The following is a 24,188-nucleotide window of genomic DNA, read 5'->3' as shown; positions in this document are numbered from 1 at the left end:
CGTGCAGTGCGGCCAAGAAAATATATTAAAAAAGAAAAAAGAAATCTATTTCTTGGTTCTCAAACAGAAATGGAGATGTGTGGTAACAGGTCAGGTGAGAGCAGCAGCCTTGTGGCTGTGACAGTTAGGTAAGGGTGGGCAGGTGAATGGAAGCCAGAAGGGAGGGGGCTGAGGTCCTCTGATTCCTGGAGACCACTGTGCTTAGCCTTTTGGGGTGCAGGCTTTGATCCTGCCATGTTGCATGGCTGGGCCCAGCGGACTTTCACTCCTGCACCTCGTTTCCGGTCTGCACCCCTCACTAGAGCATCAACACCACAGTGGTGGCACCGCAGGGGGCGGGACAGGAGGGAGGGAGGGGGCGGAGACAGGAGGGAGGGAGGGGGCGGAGACAGGAGGGAGGGAGGGGGCGGAGACAGGAGGGAGGGAGGGGGCGGAGACAGGAGGGAGGGAGGGGGCGGAGACAGGAGGGAGGGAGGGGGCGGAGACAGGAGGGAGGGGGCGGAGACAGGAGGGAGGGGGCGGAGACAGGAGGGAGGGGGCGGAGACAGGAGGGAGGGGGCGGAGACAGGAGGGAGGGGGCGGAGACAGGAGGGAGACATGGCGGGGTTTGGAGGCCAAGAGTCAGGAGAACGGTGACGCAGTCAACTGGCCAGGATCTGGGGTGAGCTGTGTGGAGGCGTGTGGGAGTTGGAACACACTGTGTGAAGAGAAGAAACCCTCTGGACAGAAACTCAGGGGCTAGTCATGGAGTCAGCTGGTAGTGTGGGGTCAGGGCCCTGGTGACATAGATTGACGGGCAGATACAACATATTTGCTCAGGGCCCTGGGCCGTCTCCAGTCCAGGCTCTTTTAATTCTCCCAACAGCCCAGCCCTGCCTTCTTGTTTTGGCTGCACCAGGCCTCAGCTGTGGCATGGCGCACCTTTCGGTGTGGCATGTGAGCTCTGCTGTGGCACTTGGGATACAGTTCCCTGACCAGGGATAGAACCCGGGCCTCTTGCATTGGAAGCCCAGAGTCTTAGCTACTGGACCGCCAGGGAAGTCCCCCAGCTCTACCGTCTTCATTCCCAGGGAGGGGAAGAGGAAGAGGAGACGGAGCGAAGCCCCGCCCACCCCGAAGGATGAAGCAGAGGAACCAGGTGAGGGGACCGAGGGACGCCTGGAAGGCGGGGCACGCTGAGCGCCGAACCTCAGGCCAGCGGGATTTCAAGAGCACAGAGGCAGGAAAGCGCTTGGGAAGTTTATTGTCTTGAATGACATTTCAACTGAAAATGGTATAACTTGCATTAACAGAAGAAAGAAAGTGCCAAACTAATTCTGGTAAAACCCTGAGCTCAGAACAGACTTAAATCAAAACTGCATTTTCATAACACGACACAAGTCAGGGTGGGAGGCAGTGTCTGGACGAGTTGGCACCTGGACGGACCAGTGAGCAAAAGGTCACAACTCGCACAACTGCGCTTGTGTCGTCAGCCGCTGCCAGCAACAAATCTGGGGTGAATGGTGGCAAAATTAAAATCAGTTCAAAATTTTAATGGCAGAATTGGTACCAGAATTTCCTGTAGAAACAGTTCATAGTCTTAACCATAAAATTACTATATATATATATATGTATGTATAAATATAAAGACAAGAGTTGGGAGAATAAGCAGCATCTCAAGCTGTTTCAAATCCCAGCTGATAAGCGGACGATGGCGTCAGTGTCTCTGGCCGGTGGCTTAGGGAGAGCCCTCTGCTGTCAGCTCTGGGTTTTCTGAAGGAACTCGAGGGCCAGGGAACCACAGCAGGTCACACCGTCCTCTTTTCTGCTCGCCCCAACACTTAATTAGATGCATCTGAGGTGACACTGCCGGGGTTGCCAACGGGTGAAGCGGTTGGCATTTGCTTCACCTGCCAGCCGCCCCTGGCCTGAAAAGGCAGAGACAGAGACTCAGAGGGGGGCCGTGAAGACTGGTGGCCCGTCCAGCCTCCACGTCCCTTAGAACGTGCTGAGAGCTGCGAGAGGAGCCAGGAGACGGGGGGACGCAGGGGTCTGCCCTGAGTCGCAGCTGGCCTCCACATGGACGTGCTTCCTTGGCAGGGTCTGCTTCCGCTGGCCGGGCGCTGGCAGGGGAGGGACGGGGCACCATGGTACGTGCTCTGAGGGGGAGGGAGACCCAGGCAGGCCTGGAGCTAACAGTGGGCCCTGAAAGACTGTGGTGAGATGTGCTGAGCAGCAAGAGGTTCAGGAACCCTGAACCCAGCAGGACGTGCACCTGACTGGAGTTAGGACGGAAGGGCCCATGGTCGCTGGCTGGGGGGACTCTGTCTGCGGTGTGGGGATGTACTGGGCACACGTGACCATGGGGTGTTCATCCACAGACCCCTCCCCCTGGAAACCACTGTTGACAATGGCTGTCTGCTCTAAGGTGAGTCCTGTGTGCAGCCCACGAGAGCAATAACGCACAAGCTCCCCTTCTCTTTCCTCATTCTCAAACTTTCCTGAACAGGCTGAACCCTCCTGCCTGCACCCTCTAATGCATCCAGCCCCACGAGGCCCAAGACCCTGCTCCCTTCCCCCTCTCCCCACAGCTGTTACCTCCCACATGTGCCAGAGGACAGTGCTGGGCAAGAGAATTGGGAGGCCGGCGCTGCTGCTCTCAGCCTCAGTCTGAAAGCGCCTGGGGCGGGGATGCTGGCTGCAGGGGGACATGCTCTGCCCTGGGGTGGGCACCGCAGGCCTGGGACCCCAGCAGGAAGACATGAGTGAGGAGGGGAGGGCTCACCTGGCAGGCCTGGGAGGTGACAGGCTGGGGCCCAGTGTGGGCCTGGGAGCCAAAGGGCAGCTCAGGGCTGAGGAGTCGGCGCCCAGCTGGGTGGGGGGTGGTAGGGGAGTGGGGGTGCTCAGCCTGGAGACCTTCTCTTGGGAAGAGCATCTGTGCCTGCCCACACCAGGGGACTGGGGCACAGTTGGGGGTGCACACCACATCCCACGCTTTCCCACTTACTCCGTGGGGCTGACAGGACCCGGCCCCCGGTCCATGGACCCCTCACCCTGCGTCACTCTCACAGGCTTGCCCCTACTGTGGTTGCGGCTCTGGGCCTTGGGCAAGTGCAGAGCAGGACGAGCTGGCCACCTGGTGGCATCAGAGTGCTGGCTCTGCCAGGTGCTCACTGTGGGCTGTGGGGTTGCCATGGTGACGGGATGCACTGCACCAGCGGGCATCCATTCCCTGCATCTTTAAGAGGGGTACACTGAGGAGGGAGGTTTGACTCTGAAGCAAACAGTCTGGCTGCATAAGACCCTACCCACTGCTGGGTGGCCGTGTTACACCTGTGCCTGCACAGCTCTGCAGGACAGCCCTGAGCGTGCGGCCAGGCCCCCTAGCCGCCCCCCACCGTGGCTGTCAGTGGGGGGCCAGGAGGCCCCAGGGGCCGCGAGAGGGATGGCGTCCCACACCCTGAGAACGTTCCTGAGGGCACATCCTGAGAGCCGTGACCTGAGGCCCATGCTCCTCCCAGTCGCCAAAATGGACCTTCACTCTGGCCCAGCTGGGCACCAGCAGAGGGGGTGGCCGGGACAGTGAGGAGTGCTGAAGGCTCTGAGCTCAGGGGGCTGCACCTTCAGACCATCGAGGCCTCGTTTTCCCACCCCACCCTCTGCCTCCTCGGGGAGGGAGGGCCCCTTCCCAACAGGCAGAGCCCGCCGTGCCCACTGAGTCTTGTGAGGACTGAGGTCTCTGCTGAGCGGCCCATGGTGCTGAGCTCCCTGAGGCGGCTCTGCCCTCCTGCACCATCCCCGTGATGAGGGCCTGGCAGGCCCAGCTGGTTGTCATGCCCTTCATGAGAGCTTGCGGAGACCACGATGTGGCTGAGGCCGCCGGTCCCGAGGACCAGCCACCACGGGGGCTCCAGGCCTGCTCGTCACTGGGTCGGGGACCCCACAAGCCTTGGGGTTGTGCCACAGACTCACCTGGGCCAGAAGGCCTCCTCCCCGGGGGCTGGGCTGGACGCAGGCCAGCGTCTGCAGGCGGATAAGCGCGTCTCCGGGGCCAGTCAGCGGAAATGGGCCAGAGGAGCCTGCAGGGGCCGCAGGGTCAGGACCAGCGTTCCCGCCCTGGGAGGCGCAGCGATGCTGCAGGTGGCACTCGCCAGCCCCTGGGTCAGGAGGCCATGAACGTGACTCCCACGGGTCCCAGCCCTCCTGCAGCCTGTGTGGGTGGGGAGACCAGCCTTCTGGGGTGCACCTTCTGTCCCCACAGCACCTGCACAGCCAGCGGGGCTGTGTGACTTGATGGGGACCATCTCCAGTGGGAACGGAAACCCCACAATGTGAGCAGAGGAGAGGCGTGTGCGGGGCCCGGCAGCTGCCCTGGAAGCGGCTCGGTGTGCGCAGCCTCGGGGGGCCACTGACCCTCACTCACTGGAGTGGGACATCGATGGGGGGCTGGCCTGGCGCCCTGAGCCCCTGACTTCGGTGGCGTCCACTGCCGTCTTGGCTGTGTAGATGGTAGCCTCTTCTTGAAACTTCCTCATGTTCTTTTTATACCGAATTCTTTTGTTGCCGAACCAGTTGGAGACCTATGGACACACAGAGACAGAAGTAGCTGGAAGGCTGCTGGAGCGATGCGGCACGCAAGGAGGGGGCGTTGCTGAGTGGCAGCACGCGGCCCCAGGATGGGGTGAGGGGCTGAGACTGTGAAGCCAGCACTGACAAACTCTGGGCACAGGGAATGTCTGCTGTGTGTTGGGGGCGCCCTGGAGTCAGCGTGGCTTACAGAGAGGGAGGAGCTACGTTGCTTGAGGACCAGGCGCTGCTGGAGCCTGGGATGAGGAGGGAGGTGGGAGCAGGGCAGGCATGTGTCACACGCTTGGAGAGACCAGTGTGTGGTCACTGCAGGCAACAGACTGAACCCTGACGCAGGACACGTGCACCAGCAGCCGCGTTTCTGGGAATGTGATTGAAGCAAAGAACACAGTCGAATCCAAAACTTATCAAAGGATAAAGGACCACCTGATGGAGCAGGGGAAGGAGCTGAGCACGGAGCAGCGCACGGGGAGCCTTCAGTCCTCGAAGCCGGTTGGGAGGGAGTTGCAGTCACACACATCTTGCAAGCACAGGGCCCAGCTCTGATGGCATGTCTGCACGAGCCCTCTGGGTCAGGGCTCCTCCCTGTTGATCATTCTCTGGGCGGGTCCTGAGGGTGCTGAGCAGCATCCCTGGTCTCCACTGCTGGAGGCCAGGTGTGCCCTTCCCTGCCCTCAAGAGCTGTGACAACGAAAACGTCCCTGGCTGGCTGAGAGGCTGGACAGCACTCAGCTGTATGAGCACGGAGACGTGCACAGCCAGAAGCACCGCGTATCCCTAAGTACGGCGCCTGGAGCTGCAGTTTCATGCACACATGAGACGTGTGCATTTTCATGAACAGAAACACACAGCTGAACTGCATGGCAGGACTGTGGATGACCTTTTCTCCTTTAAAATTAGTTTCTTTAACGTCTCTCTACAATCCTCTCAATGTTAATCATGGACAGAAAAAGCCCTGTGTGTGTTCCCTGCTCTCAACTCTCCTGCCCTCAGTGTTGAGTGTGACCTGCTCGCAGCCAAGCCAGGTAAGCACCTGGCTCCCACTTACCTCCAAGGAATGCACCCACACGTCTGTGCTGAAGTTTGCAGAAGAATGTCGGCGAGTGGTTTTCCATGGTGAATTCAACTGGCATTTTAGAGGGGCGAAGAGCAGACTTCCCAAGTGGGTGTCTGCGGGGGAGCTGGTTCAGGCTGGGGTCCGCCCTCCCTACACGGTCTGTCCCAGCACCTTGGACAGGAGTGAGATGCCCTCTCTGCAAGGCTAGCCACAGCTCGGTGTCGCCGGCCACTCCCTGCCCAGTCCCTCTGGCCCCTTTGGTCCATGTAGCTGTAGCCACTGAGGTTTCCACCCATTGCCCTGTTCATGGGCTCACTCTCCTGTCCTTCCCCCTCGGGCCTCCTCAGCCTGCAGTTGCAGCTGATCCTTCCTGAAAACATCGGTGGTCTCGTCTGCAGCACCCTTTGCCTAATGTTGCTCCACTATTTTCTCCTTAAGTGAACCTCACAGCCTGCACCACATTTGGAGCCCTACTCAGCTGTCAGCCATTTCTACCGAGGCACCACCACAGTGGGGAGGGGTCCCAGGACAGAATTCTGCTGCTGGTGGGTGGGTGGGGATGTCAGGGCCCAGCCACTGAGCAGGAGTTGCTGGAATGTGGCCAGTGCTTTTCAAACTTTTGTTTGTCACAAGCTCTCTCCTCACATGAAATTTAGACCCCAGACCCGCCTGCTGTCTGAGGTGGCAGGCCCTAAGTGAATCTGGTTGTTTCCAGACAACTGCTTGTGGGGACAGATGGGCTGCCAGGCCTCCCACTTCTTCTGGGCCTCAAGGTCCTAGAGGCGCAGCCCTCACTTCAGCTCTGCGCTGAGGACACCACGGCAGTTCCAGGTGAGTGAGGACACCTGTGAGGCCTCGCTGCCTGTGTGACCCCGCAGGCCTCCCGAGCACCGCTGCCCCTAAGGTGCTGCCGCACTCGGCGGGGACTGGGGCAGAGGGTGGTGACTGAAGGCACAGGTTGGCCGGACTGGAGACTCAGCCTCCCCCTCAGCACGGGGGGCGGGGGCGGTCCCGCTTACTGAGTCCGGGCCCCTGACGGCCCTCTCTGTGGCCACAGGCGGGCGCCGACCCCCACGCTGCCCCGTGGGTGTTGCCTGGTCTGGTCTCTCACTTGCGGTCTGCCTGCACTTAACTGTTCTCATTGTGAAACCTTTCGAAAGGGCTTCCCTGGTGGCCTGGTGGTTAAGAATCCACCTGCCAATGCAGGAGGCATGAGTTCAATCCCTGGTCCAGAAACGTCTCACATGCCTCAGAGCAGCAGCCCCGGCCGGAGCACCCGTGTTGTGGAGCTCCACAGCAAGAGAAGCCGCCCGATGAGCAGGCCGCACAGCACAGCTAGAGTAGCCCCCACTCTCTGCAGCTAGAGAAAGCCCGTGCAAAGCAGCAAAGACCCAGCACAGATAAAAATCAATAAGAGAAACAACAAAACCTTCTGACGTATTTCTTGGGCTCTCGCCTTAGCCCCAACCCCACCCCAATCCCACTGAGATGAACAGTCATCCCAATATGGTCCGAAGTTGTCTGAGTCTCTTCTCCAACCTGCACCCGTTTCCCATCTGGAGCCAGCTGTTGCCTGTCTTGTGCCCCCAGACTCACACACTGGACTGTCTGAGCAACTGGCAGGTGATGCCCACGCCTGAATGTGCTCCAGGATAACTGAAGTGGTGCTTTTGCACAAGAGCTACTCTGTCGCTCTAAGTCCTAATTTTGCTCCAAGTTCTTTTTCTTCTCCTAAGCTTGCACCCCATCCATCTTACAGAACACAGCACACCCGTCTGATATGAGAATATGAAATCTTAACGACTGGGCTTCCTTGGTGGTTCAGTGGTAAAGAATCTACCTGCCAACCCAGGAGACACTGGTTCAATCCCTGATCCAGGAAGATCCCACATGCCGTGGAGCAACTCAGCCCATGTGTCCCAACTACTGCGCCTGCGCTCTGGAGCCCACTTGCCCTAGAGCCCGTGCCCCACAAAAGAGAAGCCACCGCAATGAGAAGCCCGGGCACCACAGTGAAGAGTAGCCCCTGCTCGCCACGGCTAGAGAGAAGCCTGCGCAGCAGGAAGACCCGGCACAGCCAAAACTAAATACATCAATAAACAAAGAATGTAAGGTTTAAAAAAAATCCCTGACGACTGCAATTCACTAAGGATCACTACTCGGTGCTATCAGGACCGCACACTCCACACCCATTGCCCCCGGGAGCGCGGGAGGGTAGGTATGGCTTCCTGCCTGAGGCCCACGGTAGCCCAGACCCTGGACCTGAGCCCAGACGGCTGGTTCCGAGGCTGCACTGCACATGCTTGGCTGTGGCTGCACACCACATTCGACTCCTGCATCACACATTTGATGAACCTCCCTGGGTGTCCCTTTCGGGCTCAGGGAGGTGTGGCAGGAAAGGACCATCACCTGGGAGACCGTGATGCCACCCCTCCTGGCCAGCTCCTCTTTGGCTTCTTCACTGGGGTATGGGTTGCTCAAATGGGAATAAAAGTATTCATTCAGCACTTCTGTGGCTTGCTTGCTGAAATTCTGCCGCTTACGCCTGAGAAGACAGACAGCCTCAGCCGGTGATCGTCCACGGGGCCTCGTCCCCGTCTCTGATCTCCTAGAGGCTGTGACAGCAGCAGTCAGCACTTCCTAGCCTTCCTGGAGGCTATATGAGGGCCGCACCTACAGCCGTGGTCAGAGCCCCTGCCTAGGCTGGGAGGCTCCCGTAACTCAGACCCAAACCAGCGCAGGGCTCGCTTCCTCTTCCTGAGGTCAGAGGTTAGGGGTGGGGCCTGACCTGGCGTCGAGGAACCTCGCGCGCAGGGCCATCACAGCCTCACAGGTGCTCTGCTTCAGCTGCATCTGGATGCTCTGGAACTTGCCGTGGATGACCCCCACCATGTGCTCTATCTCCGCGGGCGAGACGGGCCTGATCCTGCTCTGCTCCTGGAGAAGGTTGGTGACGTGCATGGTGAACTCACGGCAGGCCTGGGGTGGGGACACATGCCAGCTGGTGACCACCTAGCAGGCTGGCCCGGGGCCCCGGGTGGGACCAGCCACCTGCCCCCTGAGCCTCTCATGCAGGCTGGCTACTGAGAAATGATGGCAAGGGGCTGGGGGCAAATCAGCCACCCCTGCTATGAGACCAAGCTCGTGGGCTCTCTGCTCGATGCTGCCAAGGGAAGGCAGTTTGTACTCCATGTTTTCCTTTGACAAACATGCATTCCCATGAAAGATCACCTGTTCATATTTCTCTAGCTCGGAGTGGTATATCTGTCGGATCTGGGACAGCTTGGCCCTGTAGTCAGAGTGCTCAAGGCCACTGTCATTTGGACGGCCACCTGGCGTTGCTGTGTTGGCTGCTGCCGATGCTCCCCTCCCTTGCTTCTCAGGCCTGGACACGCCCTCGGCCAGCAGCATGTTATCCAGCCTCAGGAGCTGAGCATCAGGGGGGCCCACTTCCTGAATGCCATGGATGCTCGACACTGGATCAGAGAGAGGAGATGGAGTCAGTGCTTGTTGGAGCAAAACCCACCACGACAGAGTGCTAGTACTGACCACATGTCTGAACATTCTTTATGCAGCCCTTTCGGGGAAAGAGACTATCTCATAACAGACATCAAATAACCCATGCTGATGCTGGTCTAGGTGCTGTGCTCAGGAGCCCAGCTGGGGTGCCAGGAGTGCAGGCAGGCACGCCACAGCCCATAGCCCACAGCTGGGTACATGTGGAGCTCCAGGCAGGGCAGGAGTGAGATGGCACTGGGTGCTGCAAAGCCTGAAGCCCTGAATCACGCCTCCAGATGGGAGAGGTGGCACCTTCCAGAGGCTCATAGTGCATGGACAGGAATATGAAGCCTGGTGGCACCCTGGCTTTGGGAAGGCTGTGCTGGCATGTGTCTGAAACCGAGCCCCCCCAAAACCAAGCTCCCTCACTGAGTCTCATTAACTTCTCTATCTAAAACTTTATTCCCTTTATCATCCCCTTTGACTTCAATCCTGTGTTGTTCAGTTACAAAGTCGTGTCTGACTCTTTTGTGACCCCATGGACTATAGCCCGCCAGGCTCCCCTGTCCATGGGATTCTCCAGGCAAGAATACTGGAGTGGGTTGCCATGCCCTCCTCCAGGGGATCTTCCCAACCCAGGGAGCAAACCCAACTCTCTTGGTTGGCAGGTGGATTCTTTACAATTGAGCCACCTGAGAAGCGTCAACACCATGTTAACTGAACACTAATCAACCAGTCAGATGACTAATATTCTGTTGTTGATGACATGGTTAAGGTGCTAAAATTGCTATCGTAGATACTTCATCATTCATGTACAAACTCAGGTGGTGTCTCCAGGGCAAGATGAGCTAACAGGCACGGACCACCTGGAGAGTGAATCACAAGCCAGAAACATCCTGACTGTTGAAACTGTGATAATGAAATGTCACAAGATGATGCTTAATTCCAGCCTCTCTGTTCTCCCCCTTAAAAAAAAAGATCCTCATTCAAAGACCGAAGTGGGGTAGATCTGAGGCTTGTCTTCCACTCCCATGCTTGGCGCCCTGAAATAAACGCTGTACTTTCCTTCACCATGATCTGGTGTCAGTAGAGTGAATTTGCTTTTCATGTGACTGAACTTTGGTTTGGTAATACGTCTGTTGTGTGAGTGTGTTGAGGGGAGGGTTTCTGCTGTAAAATCAGAGAGGAAAAGATGGATCCAGAGGTGCCAGAAGAGATGAACTAACCCACTGAGAGATGGGTTAGTTTGAGCACAGACACAGCCGACTGGCTTTATAACATGCAGAAGGCATCCTAGCTAGGCGACGTGCTCAAGGGCAGGACTGGACAGGCAGTGGGTGGGCAGGGGACGAGCTGCTGCTGTCCAAGGGGTGCATGTCAGCCACGAGGCGGCCAGAGGGAGAGGCCCCAGACTGTGACCACCAGAATATGAAAGTCTTAGTCGCTCAGTTGTGTCTGACTCTTTGCGACCCCAGAGACTGTAGCCCACCAGGCTCCTCTGTCCAAGGCATTTCCTAGGCAAGAATACTGGAGTGGGCTGCCATTTCCTCTTCCAGGGGATCTTCCTGACCCAGGGATCCAACCTGTGCCTCCTACGTTTCCTGCACTGGCAGGTGGATTCTTTACCGTCTGAGCCACCAGGACTTGAGAAAAAGGAAGATGCTGTGACAACTCCCACATTCACCCTGGAAGGCGCTACTTTTTCCCATGCAGAGCACTCAAAACAGCAGGCAGGCAGGTGAAAAGGTGGTGTCAGGCTGGTCCCTGACACAGCTCAGCACAGATGTCTGGGTGGCTGCGAAGGAGCTGCTACCTGGGAGCTGGGGCTGAGCTGACCAGTTCAGGTGCAAGAAGGTATTTCTGAGTCATCGGTGTGTGGCATGTGTCTGGGAAGTCTGTTTTTATCTGCCTGTACCTTCAGGTACACCTATGAGAAGGCCACACCCCCTGAATGCTAGAAAATCAGCGTTTAAAGGGCAGGCAAAGGAGGGGATGGAAAGAGTTATGAGGCAGGTGGAGGAATAATCAGAAGTGGTAGCAGTGGGGTGAAAACATAGGCTTGGGGAAGATTGTTAAGTTCGGTTCAGTTCAGTTGCTCAGTTGTGTCCAACTCTTTGCAACTCCATGGACTGCAGTATGCCAGGCTTCCCTGTCCATCACCAACTCCTGGAGTTTCCTCAAACTCATGTCCATTGAGTCAGTGATGCCATCCAACCAGGGGAAGATTGTTACCCTCTGCAAAAGCAGCTGCAGGGCATGGTGGGGTGAAGCCTGACTAGCAAGTTCAGAGGAGGATGGGAGGCAGGCAGTGGAGGGAGGAGGCTGCTGCAGGGGTTACAGAGTGAGGCTCAGGTCCAGGGAGGACCTGTTTTTTCTCTGCTTTTTCAGTGATGGAACACATACCTGTGGAGACACAGGAAGGAAGGTTGAGGGGTGGTTCCTAAGGGGATGGGAGGTCGGGAATGCAGAAGGAGGTGATGATAGATGATATAGATTCCATGTAGTTCTGACTTTCAAGAAAAACAACGTTTTAAGTCTTTTCTTAGAAACAGGCTCTCAATATTATCAGATACTACTTGACTTCAGTGCTCAAATAAGAACTGAGCTTAGGGAATTCCCTGGTGGTTCAGTGGTTAGGACTCAGCACTTTCACTGTTATGGCCTGGTTCAACCCCTGGTCCTGTAAGCCGCATGGTGCAGCTAAAAAACAACAAAAAAAAGGGTAATCCTATCATATAGACATTTGCTCATTAATCATGTGCCCCTTTCTTGTTCCCTATTTAACGGATGAACTTTTTTTGGTCAAAAACTCACTAGCGAAAACTGAAGGCGTTCAAGAGATATCCTTGCAGGAATTTTCCTCACATGCAGATTCAGGGACTCAGCTCACACAAAAGAACCCTTTCCATTTAGTCTCACAGGGCTGCAACAGGGCTCTTTCTGAAAGAAGTAAAGGAAAAGGGTCCCTCTTATGAGTTGCAGGCCTTCCAGTTCAGAGACATAATGCTCTAACGGCCTTACTTGGTCTTCAAGAAGCGCCAGATGTAAAGGCTGGGGACTTCTGGACAGAGTGGAGCTGCGCTGCCTGATCCTTCTAAAGGCCCACCCCCTCCTAACTGCTCCTAACCCAGAGCAGATTACAGACATGCTCTTCCCTCATCCCTCTGTGTGTGCAGATCCTATTGATTCTACCTCGACGCCTGACCCACCATCCAACCCCTCCCTTCATGCCACTCCTAGAACCCTGCTGCGTTGACCCCTTCCTGCCCTCTGCGGCCTGTGGGGAAAGCTCTGCCCTCTGGCCCATCAGGCACACCTGCAAGCTGACTACCCTCAAACGCTGTCTTCATCATGCCAGTCTTCTGTTCAAAGACTTCAACCAGCTCTGCATCCACAGCGGCAGCCTAGACTCTGACACCTGGCACTCAGGGCCTTTCCTGACAGCCTTCCAAACCCGCCCTTGAGAACTTTCCCTCTTCTGGGCCCTTCATGGCCCTTGAAAGCACAGCGACTGTCTCAGGCTTGCTCAGCAGCTCCTCCCTAAGCACCCATGGGTCTGGCCTGGGCTCAGGAGTGACCGAGAGGGACACACACAGCACCCCCTACTCCCCAGAGAGGGCCCCCAGCACGGCCTGCCTCCCAGGGCTGGAGAGGTCCCTTCAGCTTCTCTCGTTACAGTTAGGGGCAGGAGTGGTCTGGGCTGGACACACGGCTGAGTGAAGGGTGGCTGGGAGCACGTGTGTGTGTGCGTGTGTGTGTGTGTGTGCATGTGTGTGTGTGACTCTGGGCTGTTGAGGAGTGCTTAGTGGTCTGTCTTTTGTTCTTTTTTTTTTTTTTTTTGGCCACGCCTTGCAACTTGTGAGATCTCTGTTTCCCAACCAGGGATTGAACCTGGGTTAAGGCAGTGAAAGCACCGAATCCTGACCACTAGGGAACTCCCCTTTCACTCTTTTACTTAACCAACAGTGTGAAAAGAATACACTGGTCGTAGCAAACACCCTCTTCCAACAACACGAGAGACAGTTCTACACATGGACGTCACCAGATGGTCAATACCAAAATCAGATGGATTACGCTCTTTGCAACCAAAGATTGAGAAGCTCTATACAGTCAGCACGGAGAAGGCAATGGCACCCCACTCCAGTACTCTTGCCTGGAAAATCCCATGGACGGAGGAGCCTGGTAGGCTGCAGTCCATGGGGTCGCTAAGAGTCGGGCATGACTGAGCGACTTCACTTTCACTTTTCACTTTCATGCATTGGAGAAGGAAATGGCAACCCACTCCAGTATTCTTGCCTGGAGAATCCCAGGGACAGAGGAACCTAGTGGGCTGCCATCTATGGGGTAGCACAGAGCCGGACGCGACTGAAGCGACTTAGCAGCAGCAGCAGCAGCAGCAGCATACAGTCAGCAAAAACAAGACCTGGCTCAGATCATGAGCTCCTTATTGCAAAATTCAGGCTTAAATTGAAGAAATCTGAAGTTCCAATACTTTGGCCACTGATGCAAAGAGTCAACTCATTAGAAAAGACCCCGATCCTGCAAAAGATTGAAGGCAGGAGGACAAGTGGGTGACAGAGGATGAGATGGCTGGAGGGCATCATCAACTCAGTGGACATGGGTTTGAGCAAACTCTGGGAGATGCTGAAGGACGGGGAAGCCTGGTGTGCTGCAGTCCACAGGGTTGCAAGGAGTCAGACAGGAATGAGCAACTGAACAACAATAACAAGTTGAAGAAAGTAGGGAAAACCACTAGGCCATTCAGATATGACCTAAATCAAATCCCTTATGATTATACAGTGGAGGTGACACACAGATTCAAGGGATTAGATCTGGTGGAAAAAGTGCCTGAAGAACTACGGACAGAGATTTGTAGCACTGTACAGGAGGCAGTGACCAAAATCATCCCCAAGAAAAAGAAATGCAAGAAAGCAAAGTGGTTGTCCGAGAAGGCCTTACAAATAGCTGATGCAAGAAGAAAAACAAAAGGCAAGGGAGAGAGGGAGAGGCATACGTGGCTGAATGCAGGGTCCAGAGAACAGTAAGGAGAGACAAGAAGGCCTTCCTCAATGGGCAATTTAAGCAAGGGAGTTTCAGAAAAACATCTCATTGACTTAACTGAAGATGCTAAAACCTTGGTATAGATCACAACAAACTGTGGAAAATTCTCAAAGAGATGGGAATACCAGACCACCTTACCTGTCTTCTCAGAAACCTGTATGAGGGTCAAGAAGCAACAGTTAGAACTGGACATGAAATTGGTTCAAAACTGGGAAAGGAGTACGACAAGGCTGTAAATTGTCACCCTGCTAATTTAATTTATATACAGAGAACATCATATGACATGTTGGGCCGGATGAATCAAAAATGAAATAAGATTGCCGAGAGAAATATCAACAACCTCAGATACGCAGATGATACCACTCTGATGGCAGAAAGTGAAGAGGAACGTAAAGAATCTCTTGATGAAGGTGAAAGAGGAGAGTGAAAAAGCTGGCTTAAAACTCCACCTTCAAAAAACTAAGATCATGGCATCTGGTTCCATTACTTCATGGCAAATAGATGGGGAGAAAGTGGAAGCAGTGACAGATTTTATTTTCTCAGGCTCCAAAATCACTGCGGATGGTGACAGCAGCCATGAAATTAAAAGACGCTTGCTACTTGGAAGGAAAGCTATGACAAACCTAGACAATGTATTAAAAAGCAGAGATGTCACTTTGCTGACAAAGGTAATATAGTCAATGCTATGACTTTTCCAGTAGTCATGTATGGATGTGAGAGTTGGACCATAAAGAAGGCTGAGCGCTGAAGAACTGATACTTTGGAATTGTGGTACTGGTGAAGACTCTTGAGAATTCCATGGACTGCAAGGACATCAAACCAGTCAATCCTAAAGGAAACTGATCTTGAATATTCATTGGAAGGACTGATGCTGAAGCTGAAGCTCCAACACATTGTCAGTGAAGAGCTGACTCACTGGAAATGACACTGATGATGGGGAAGATTGAAGGCAAAAAGAGAAAGGGGTGTCAGAGGACAAGATGGTTAGATAGCATCACTGACTCAGTGGACATGAATCTGAGCAAACTCCAGGAGATAGTGGAGGACAGAGGAGTCTGGCATGTTACAGTCCATGAGGTTGCAAAGAGTTGGACATGACTTATTCACTGAGCAATGACAGCAAAGCATCTGAGAACCCGTCATAAGTCAAGTACCCAACCAGGTGCGGAGATTAAAAAAACACACACACACCAGAAAACTGTGGGACCTATTCTCAACTGAAAACCCTCACAGAGAACTCTGAGAACAAAGAGAGCACCCTTTTCTCATACCTCGTTATGGGGTATGCATTACTGTGACCTTTTTTGGAGGGGTGCTTTGAAATGCTGATTAACATCTTCAAATTCCTGTTCTGAGAACTTACCCTACAGGAACACGGACACCAGTAGATGTTATATTTATAGGACACACAAGACCACACTGAAACTGTGAAAAACCAAACCTGCCTAGATGCCCAGGAATAAGGATACTCCTGGGCAGCGGATTGGCCCCAGGGTAGCCAGCAGCAGCAGAGGGACCCTGGAGCCCTCTGCTCCTAGGCGTCCTCCAACATACGCGCCAGCCTTCCCCAGACTCCCTTCCAAGCTACTCCAGCAGGAGCCTTGCCTTGACTTTTGAGTTGCACGGCCATTGACGGTTTACATGCTCAATGAGGACCAGCAGTGGGACAACCAGGGCACCAGGCAAGTCACCCAGATACATGGAGCGGCTGAAGGGCATGTCCCTGCTAGTCAAGGCCTGACAAAACATGGTCCACTGGAGAAGGGAATGGCAAACCACTTCAGTATTCTTGCCTTGAGAACCCCATGAACAGTATGAAAGGGCAAAATGCTATGATACTGAAAGATGAACTCCCCAGGTCAGTAGATGTTCAATAAACCAATGGGGAAGAGAGGAGAAATACCTACAAAAAGAATGAAGAGGCAGAGCCAAAACAGAAACAACATCCAGTTGTGGATGTATCTCATGGTGAAAATAAAGTCCAATGCTGTAAAGAACAATACTGCATAGGAACCTGGAATGTTAGGTCCATGAATCAGGGTAAACCAGAAGTAGTCAAACAGGAGATGGCAAGAGTGAACATCGACATTTTAGGAATCAGTGAACTAAAATGTACTGGAATGGGCAAATTTAATTCAGATGACCATTATATCTACTACTGTGGGCAAGAATTCCTTGGAAGGAATGGAGTAGCTAGCCCTCATAGTCAACAAAAGAGTCCGAAATGCAGTACTTGGTTGCAATTTCAAAAATGGCGGAATGATCTTGGTTCATTTCCAAGGCAAACCACTCAACATCACAGTAATCCAAGTCTATGCCCCAATCACTAATGCCGAAGAAGCTGAAGCTGAATGGTTCTATGATAACTTACAAGACCTTCTAGAACTAACACCAAAAAAAGAGATGTCCTTTTCATCACAGGGGACTGGAATGCAAAAGTAGGAAGTCAAGAGATACCTGGAGTAATAGGCAAGTTGGGCCTTGGATTACAAAATGAAGCACAGCAAAGGCTAACAGAGTTTTGCAAAGAGAACACACTGGTCATAGCAAACACCTTCTTCCAACAGCACAAGAGATGACTTTACACATGGATATCACCAGATGGTCAATATCGAAATCAGATTGATTATATACTTTGCAGCTGAAGATGAAGAAACTCTATACAGTTAGTAAAAACAAGACCTGGAGCTGGCTGTGATTCAGATCATGAACTCCTTATTGCAAAATTGAAGAAAGTAGGGAAAACCACTAGGCCATTCAGGTATGACCTAAATCAAATCCCTATGATTATACAATGGAAGTGACAAACAGATTCTATATACTAGATGTGGTAGATGGAGTGCCTGAAGGACTATGGAAGAGGGTTCATAACACTGTACAGGAGGTGGTGACCAAAACCATCCCCAAGAAAAAGAAATGCAAGAAAGCAAAGTGGTTGTCTGAGAAGGCCTTACAAGTAGCTGAGAAAAGAAGAGAAGTGAAAGGCAAAGGGGAAAGGGAAAGATACACCCAACTGAATGCAGAGTTCCAGAGAGTAGCAAGGGGAGACAGGAAAGCCTTCTTAAGTGAACATTGCAAAGAAATAGAGGAACACAATATAAAGGGAAAGTCTGCTGCTGCTGCTGCTAAGTCGCTTCAGTCGTGTCCAATTCTGTGCGACCCCATAGACGGCAGCCCACCAGGCTCCCCCGTCCCTGGGATTCTCCAGGCAAGAACACTGGATTGGGTTGCCGTTTCCTTCTCTGATGCATGAAAGTGAAAAGTGAAAGTGAAGTCGCTCGGTCGTATCCGACTCTTAGCGACCCCATGGACTGCAGCCTAATAGGCTCCTCCGTCCATGAGATTTTCCAGGCAAGAGTACTGGAGTGGGCTGCCAAAACTAGAAATACCAAGGGAACATTTCATGCAAAGATGGGCTCAATAAAGGACAGAAAGGACAGAAGCAGAAGACGTTAAGAAGAGGTAGCCAGAATATACAGAAGAACTACTAAAAAGCTCTTAATGACCCAGAAAACCACGATGGTGTGGTCATTCACCTAGAGCCAGACATCCTAGAGTGTGAAGTCAAGTGGGCCTTAGGAAGCATCACTACAAACAAAGCTAGTGGAGGTGATGGAATCCCAGCTGAGCTATTTCAAATCCTAAAGGATGATGCTGTTAAAGTGCTGTACTCAATATGCCAGCAAATTTGGAAAACTCAGCAGTGGCCATAGGACTGGAAAAGGTCAGTTTTCATTCCAATCCCAAAGAAAGGCAGTGCCAAAGAATGTTCAAATTACCATACAATTGCACTCATTTCATATGCTAGCAAGATTATGTTCAAAATTCTCCAAGCTAGGCTTCAGCAGTACATGAACTGAGAACTTCTAGATGTACAAGGTGGATTTAGAAAAAGCAGAGGGATCAGAGAAAAAAATTGCCAACATCTTCTGGATCATAGAAAAAAGCAAGACAATTCCAAACAAAAACACATCTATTTCTGCTTCATTGACTACTCTAAAGCCTTTGACTGTGTGGATGACAACAAACTGTGGAATATTCTTGAAGAGATGAGAATACCAGACCACCTTACCTGCCTCCTGGGAAACCTATATGCAGGACAAGAAGCGACAGTTAGAACTGGACATGGAAAAATGGACTAGTTCCAAATTGGGAAAGGAGTATGTCAAGGCTGTATATTGTCACCTTGCTTATTTAACTTACATGCAGAGTACATCATGTGAAATGCTGGGCTGGATGACTCATAAACTGGAATAAAGATTGCTGGGAGAAATATCAAACCTCAGATATGCGGATGATATCACTTTAAGGATGGAAAGTGAAGAAGAAGTAAAGAGCCTCTTGATCTAGGTGAAAGAAGATAGTGAAAAAGCTGGCTTAAAACTCAACATTCAAAAAACTAAGATCATGGCATCTGGTCCAATCACTTCATGGCAAATAGGTGGGGAAAAAGTGGAAACAATGTCAGATTTCATTTTCTTGAGCTCCAAAATCACTGCAGATGGTGACTGCAGCCATGAAATTAAAAGATGCTTGCTCCTTTAAAGAAAAGCTATGACAAACCTAGACAGTGTATTAAAAAGCAGAGACATCACTTTGCTGACAAAGGCTCATATAGTCACAGCTATGGTTTTTCCAGTAGTCATGTATGGGTGTGAGAGCTGGACCATAAAGAAGGCTGAGCACTGAAGAATTCGTGCTTTCCAACTGTGGTGCTGAAGACTCTTGTGGTGCTGAAGACTCCTTGGACAGCAAGGAGATCAAACCAGTCATTCCTAAAGGAAATCAGTCCTAAACATTCATTGGAAGGACTGGTGCTGAAGCTGAAGCTCCAATACTTTGGCCACCTGATGTGAAGAGCCACCTCATTGGAAAAGACCCTGATGCTGGAAAGATTGAGGGCAGGAGGAGAAGGGAGTGACAGGGGATGAGACGGTTGGATGGCATCACTGACTCAATGGATATGAGTTTGAGCAAACTCAGGGAGATAGTGAAGGACAGGGAAGCCTGGTGTGCTGCCGTCCATGGCGTCACAGAGCAGGACACAATTCAGCGAATGAACAACAACAGCAAGGAGACACTGGGCCTGTCGCACCCCAGGCCCCGTGGTGTCAACTGTGCGTATGTTATGGCAGGCGTACACACGTTAGAAGTTTTGTGTCTTCAAAGTTGTGCGTTTTTACGAACATACCGTGGTCCCAGCTGTGGACACAGCTCTGCTGAGCACCTCTGGGATCTGTCAGCGGCCCCCGTGTGGAGCCCTTTGCCGCTCTCAGCACGGCCCAGCCGTTTCCCAGCGCCCTGTCCCTGGCTTGGCTGCGGTCATTAGCACATGTGACATGGGCACATTAGCGTGCAGATGACTCGTTACTATCAATTACGACAAGCTCATTTCCGGTCCCAGGGGTGCTCCTCCGCTCCCCCAGGGCCCTAGACTTTGGAGCGGGTGGCTCTGGAGACCGGGAGCTCAGCTCAGGGACACTGTCAGAGGCATTCAGAGGAGGAGCTGGGATCTAAAGCAGAGGCACTCCCCGCCAAACCACCAAATTTCCATATGTTCCCAGTTTACTGTGGGTTTAAAAACCACACAGTAAGGTAAAATAAAATTATGAATGTCAACACATTATGTTTTTTTATAAGAAACAGTATGGAACTGCTATGGACTAACTTGTGTTCCCCAAATTCACACATGAAACCCCAAATGTCCATGTGAAATAGGGTCTGTGAAGAAGTAATTAAGGTCAAATGAGGTGATAGGGGCAGGGCCCTAATCTACAGGACCGTGGCCTTGTAAGTGGAGGACAGGGCTTCCCTGGTGACTCAGACAGTAAAGAATCCACCTGCAATGCAGGAGACCTGGGTTCCATCCCTGGCTCGTGAAGATCCCCTGGAGAAGGGAATGGCTACCCACTCCAGTATTCTTGCCCGGAGAATCCCATGGACAGAGGAGCCTGGCGGGCCACAGTCCATGGGGCTGCAAAGAATTGGACACGACTGAGTGACTAACACTTCATTTCAAGCAGAGGAAGAGAGACCTCTTCCATCTACAAACCAGTAAGAGAGCCCAGACTAGGAACTGAACTTGCTCCAGGCAATAGTACACCAATGAGCAGCGGAGTTCCAATAAAACTGTTTACCAAGACTGTGGTCTGGGACTCTGCTCCTCCGTCTGTGTGTCGCTGAGCCTAACACGTGTCTGAGGAGGAGCCCGCGCGTGCGCGTCCAGACGGGTCCTCATGCCTCTGCTTCACTGCCATCAGGCCCCCCGTCCCTGGAGTGCCTGTGGACCCTTCCCTTCCCTGACAACTTTTCTTCCATGCGTGCAGTACAAAGCAGGAGATTTTAGTGTGTTTCCTTCCGTTCTAATGCAGACAAGGACTCCTCTAAAGGTCATGTCTGGTCTGCCTTCTGTCTCCATAAAGGCCAGCAGCGTGACAGGGTAGAGTTATGTCTATTGGATCTAATGAGATTTTTGAGCTTATTCTTTTAGATTTCTGCTGCATTTTTTGTTTCCCTTTCCTGGTTTCCTTCCTTGCGTTTCGCATTGGTCCTGGGCAGTGGTGAGCCAGAACGCTTCCTGTGGCCAGGGGCACACTGCACCTGGGTCGCTCCCAGAGGCTGTGGGTGCGGCCCGGGGGCGCCCTAGCCCCACGCGCAAGGTCCAGGTGAGGGGCAATTCTGCAGTGACATCCTCGGGGGAAAGCTGCTTCCTCTCACACATGTGCGGGAGGCCTGCCTCCCTGCGTGTCACGACCATTCTCAGTCTTGGGGTGGGGATGGTGCTGCTCCCCTGAAGGAGTCTGGACATGAGATGCTGAGGGAAAGCCCCATGTGTGGTAAAAAGGCTCATTCAAGTGCTCCCATCGAGGGAACACGGAGGCGCTAGGCGAGGAAGAGGGGGTCGGGCCCGGCTTGTAAGGGAAGAGCAATCCATTCTCACGGGAAGATCCATGTAGTGAGGAAGCAAGGCCCTTCAAACCCCAACAACGCCACGTTGGTGGCATCACAGATGTGGCAGGAATCCAGGCTGCGGGCGCTTCCTTCACAGAGAAGGCAGACCAGGTTTTCTGCCCCAGGAGTGAACACCTCAGCCAAGGCAACAGCATGGGAACAGGCGGAGGTGAGGTGATGCCCTGAGGAAGGCCAGGCATCAGCGACTGGGGTGAAGAGGTGGGCTGGGCAGGGTGGGGGGCAGCACAATGAGAGGGCGGTTTGGGCAGTGGGAGGCCCCCGAGGGGCCCAGGGACCCACCCTGAAGGCACGGGGCCAGAGCAGGAGCAGCAGGTGGCCCACCCCCCGGCCCCCACGTCCTCAGGTTCTGTTCCGGGAAGCTCCCTGGCACTGCCTGCTGCTGCCCACTCTCCTCACTCACTCAGCTCCAACCTGGCCGCCTGCCTGTCTCCCAGGCCATTCCTGCCTCAGAGACACTTTCCCAACGTGGAAGCAGAGATGTCCCATCAGGCAGGTCCTGGCTCAGGTCAGGTCCCCTGGGGAGACTGACCTGCCCAGCTGCCCACCCCACCGCCCCACTGCCTGAAGGGGCTCTGAAGGCCACAGTGGTCTCTGCACGGCTGTGTGGGACCACCCTGCTCCCCAGGGACCCAGGGACTGTGGCTGGCTCCTTCACTGCCAGGGCTCTGGTTCCCGTAACATTCCTGGCCTCACAGAATCATGGCCCAGAAATAGGGACCTGTGCCAAGAAACCTCTCCCCAAGGGCTGGCAGGGCATTTTAGGGACCAGCACTACCAGGCCCTCAAGGAAGAGAGAGCACCTCCTGCAACACTTTCAGAAAAGAGAGACACAGGAAAACCAGCCGCTCACAGATGGAGACTAAAGGTGGGGGCTCGCAGGCAGAAGCCACAGCCCCACGCGTCCATGACCAGAGCTGAGACAGTAAAACGTGGCCAGCAGCCCCAAGTCAGCAGCATCTGTGTGCATGTGTGAGCTCAGATACAGGGGCCACAGCCAAGGAGACTCCCCTCTGAACACGGGGGCTTCCACACTCTGTCAGTAAAAATCACCATTGTCAATGAAAAGCAATGTAAATCTATCAACATAAAGCACCACAGCAACCCCAAAGAGAAAAAGCATATCTCAAAAGATGCAAAAAGAAACAAATCGATTAAAACAACACCCATTAATGATAAAAACCCTTAGCAAACCAGGAACAGAACCCTCCGTAACCTGATAAGGGGCATCTCCCTAAAGCGCGTGCACACACACATACACACACACTTGGATGTACTGGGGACCCTTTTGAGGCACTACTTCAAGTCAGACAGTGTCCTGTAGGTGCCAGTCAAGTGGATGGGACCAGAACCTGGAATGGGACAGACAGGCAAAGTAAAGATGGGAGACGTCACCTACTTACAGGCTGAAGGGCATCCCTGTGTGGCTGGAGTCACCCAGGGAGTCATTGATGCCACTGACAACTCCCCTCTCATCCTCTACCTCACCTCCAAACTGGCTTCCAGGTGGGGTCAGTGCTGAGCAATGGCATTCGGACCAGCTGGCCACCCGCACTGCCAAGGGGCCTTTAGATTCTTGCTTCCTGGGGATAACTTGGAACACAGCCTGCTGGTGTTGAGAACTGTCTGCATTTACCTTTGAGGCAATGTTTCCCAGGTCAGTTCTTTAAGCAAGATTCTAGATGAAGCCTTGTTTGATTAAAAAAAATTTTTGTATGTTATTTCTTTGGCTGCACAGGTCTTAGACCAGCATGCAGGATCTTTAGTTGAGAGGCATGAGGGGTATTTTAGTTGTAGCATGGGGGATCTAGTTCCCCGACCAGGGATTGAACCCAGGTCCCCTGACGAGTCTTAGCCAGTGGATCACCAGGGCAGCCCCTGAAGCCTTGTTTCAAATCACTAGACTTTCTCAGTCCCATGAAACTGAAAGTGTTCATCGCTCAGTTGTGTCCAACTCTTTGTGACCCCAAGGACTATAGCCTGCCAGGATCCTCTGACCATGGGACTTTCCAGGCAAGAATACTGGAGTGGGTTGCCATTCTCTTCTCCAGGGGATCTTTCCAACCCAGGGATCGAACCTGGGTCTACCACACTGAAGGCAGATTCTTTCCCATCTTTCCCACAGGACTTCCCAAAGAATATTTCTTTAGGGAGTGCCCTGGTGATCCATTGGTTAGGTCTCTGCGCTTTTACTGCCAAGGGCCCTTATCAGGAATTAAGATTTCACAAGACGAGTGGTGAGGCCAAAAAAAGCAAAAAAGCAAAGGATATTCCTTTAGCAAACACTCATCAATTTCTGAAATCACAGCTGACATGAACGTTAGATATTCATCAGACTGAAGGGGTATAACACTATGAAAATTCCCATCAGTTCTAATGAATCCTTAGTTAAAATACATCACAACCTAAGCGCTGAAATCTCAACCAAATATGCAAGTCGTTTTCATTTCAATACACGCTTGCAGTTGTTAATTAAAGGCCTGTGATTCTGTCATAAACTACTGAACTGCTGATGTTCAGTAAAAACGGCATGGAGTTTGCTTTAGCTTTGTCTTCTTGTGGCAATAGGGCAAAAGGACAAGACAGAGAAGTGTTGTCATAGAAAATGCAGCCAAGTAACATGTCTAGAAAACTAGTCCATGGTCTCCTGTGAGGCTTGGAGAACATTTAAAAGCAACAGCCAAGAAAAACAGCACTTACGGATGGCTTCTGTCTACCTTAAACAAACTTATTTCTTATCCCAAGAAATGCTCTAATTTCAGCAGAACGATATCTAGAAGCTTCTGAAATTGGTCTACCCAAGGTGTGACCTTTACTTTGCCGAGTCCTGCACAGGGAGTGACAGCCCAGCAACACGCACAACCATGTCCAACCCATTCCCAGGCTGGAAATCAGATTTTCAGGCCCGCCCTGGACCTAACTCCCTGGGATTGGCCCAGGGACTGCTGTCTGAGGGATTGGCCCAGGGACTGCTGTCAAGCAGGTTCTGCTGCTGCTGCTGCCAAGTCGCTTCAGTCGTGTCTGACTCTGTGCAACC

The 24,188-nt window shown here is 52.8% G+C and overlaps 1 protein-coding gene and 1 long non-coding RNA gene across 8 annotated transcripts in view; one reads left to right on the top strand and one right to left on the bottom strand.

Annotated features, from left to right (window-relative positions):
• PBX4 (PBX homeobox 4) overlaps positions 1-24,188 on the bottom strand; it is a 57,118-nt gene that overhangs the window by 1,651 nt on the left and 31,279 nt on the right. For 4 of the 7 annotated variants that reach the window (XM_061421416.1, XM_061421419.1, XM_061421421.1 and 1 more), the window contains 5 exons: positions 8,855-9,099; positions 8,412-8,602; positions 8,033-8,168; positions 4,403-4,559; positions 1,817-4,058 (listed from right to left, as the gene is read on the bottom strand). In XM_061421416.1, coding sequence (XP_061277400.1) covers positions 3,820-4,058; positions 4,403-4,559; positions 8,033-8,168; positions 8,412-8,602; positions 8,855-9,099 — 968 coding nt within the window. In that variant the 3' untranslated portion in view covers positions 1,817-3,819. Of the gene's footprint in view, positions 1-987; positions 4,059-4,392; positions 4,560-8,032; positions 8,169-8,411; positions 8,603-8,854; positions 9,100-24,188 lie in introns of those variants that run through there. The other 3 variants (XM_061421417.1, XM_061421418.1, XM_061421422.1) reach the window with 3 other exon arrangements.
• LOC133250332 (uncharacterized) lies at positions 4,503-8,130 on the top strand. Its single transcript, XR_009737308.1, has 2 exons — positions 4,503-6,454; positions 7,383-8,130. It is a non-coding gene; the product is annotated as an uncharacterized LOC133250332 (long non-coding RNA).

This window comes from Bos javanicus, chromosome 7, assembly GCF_032452875.1.
Source record: "Bos javanicus breed banteng chromosome 7, ARS-OSU_banteng_1.0, whole genome shotgun sequence".
In the NCBI taxonomy this organism is placed as follows: Eukaryota; Metazoa; Chordata; class Mammalia; order Artiodactyla; family Bovidae; genus Bos; species Bos javanicus.
The sequence above is the reverse complement of the archived record's forward strand: the minus strand, read 5'-3'. Positions and strand labels throughout refer to the sequence as shown.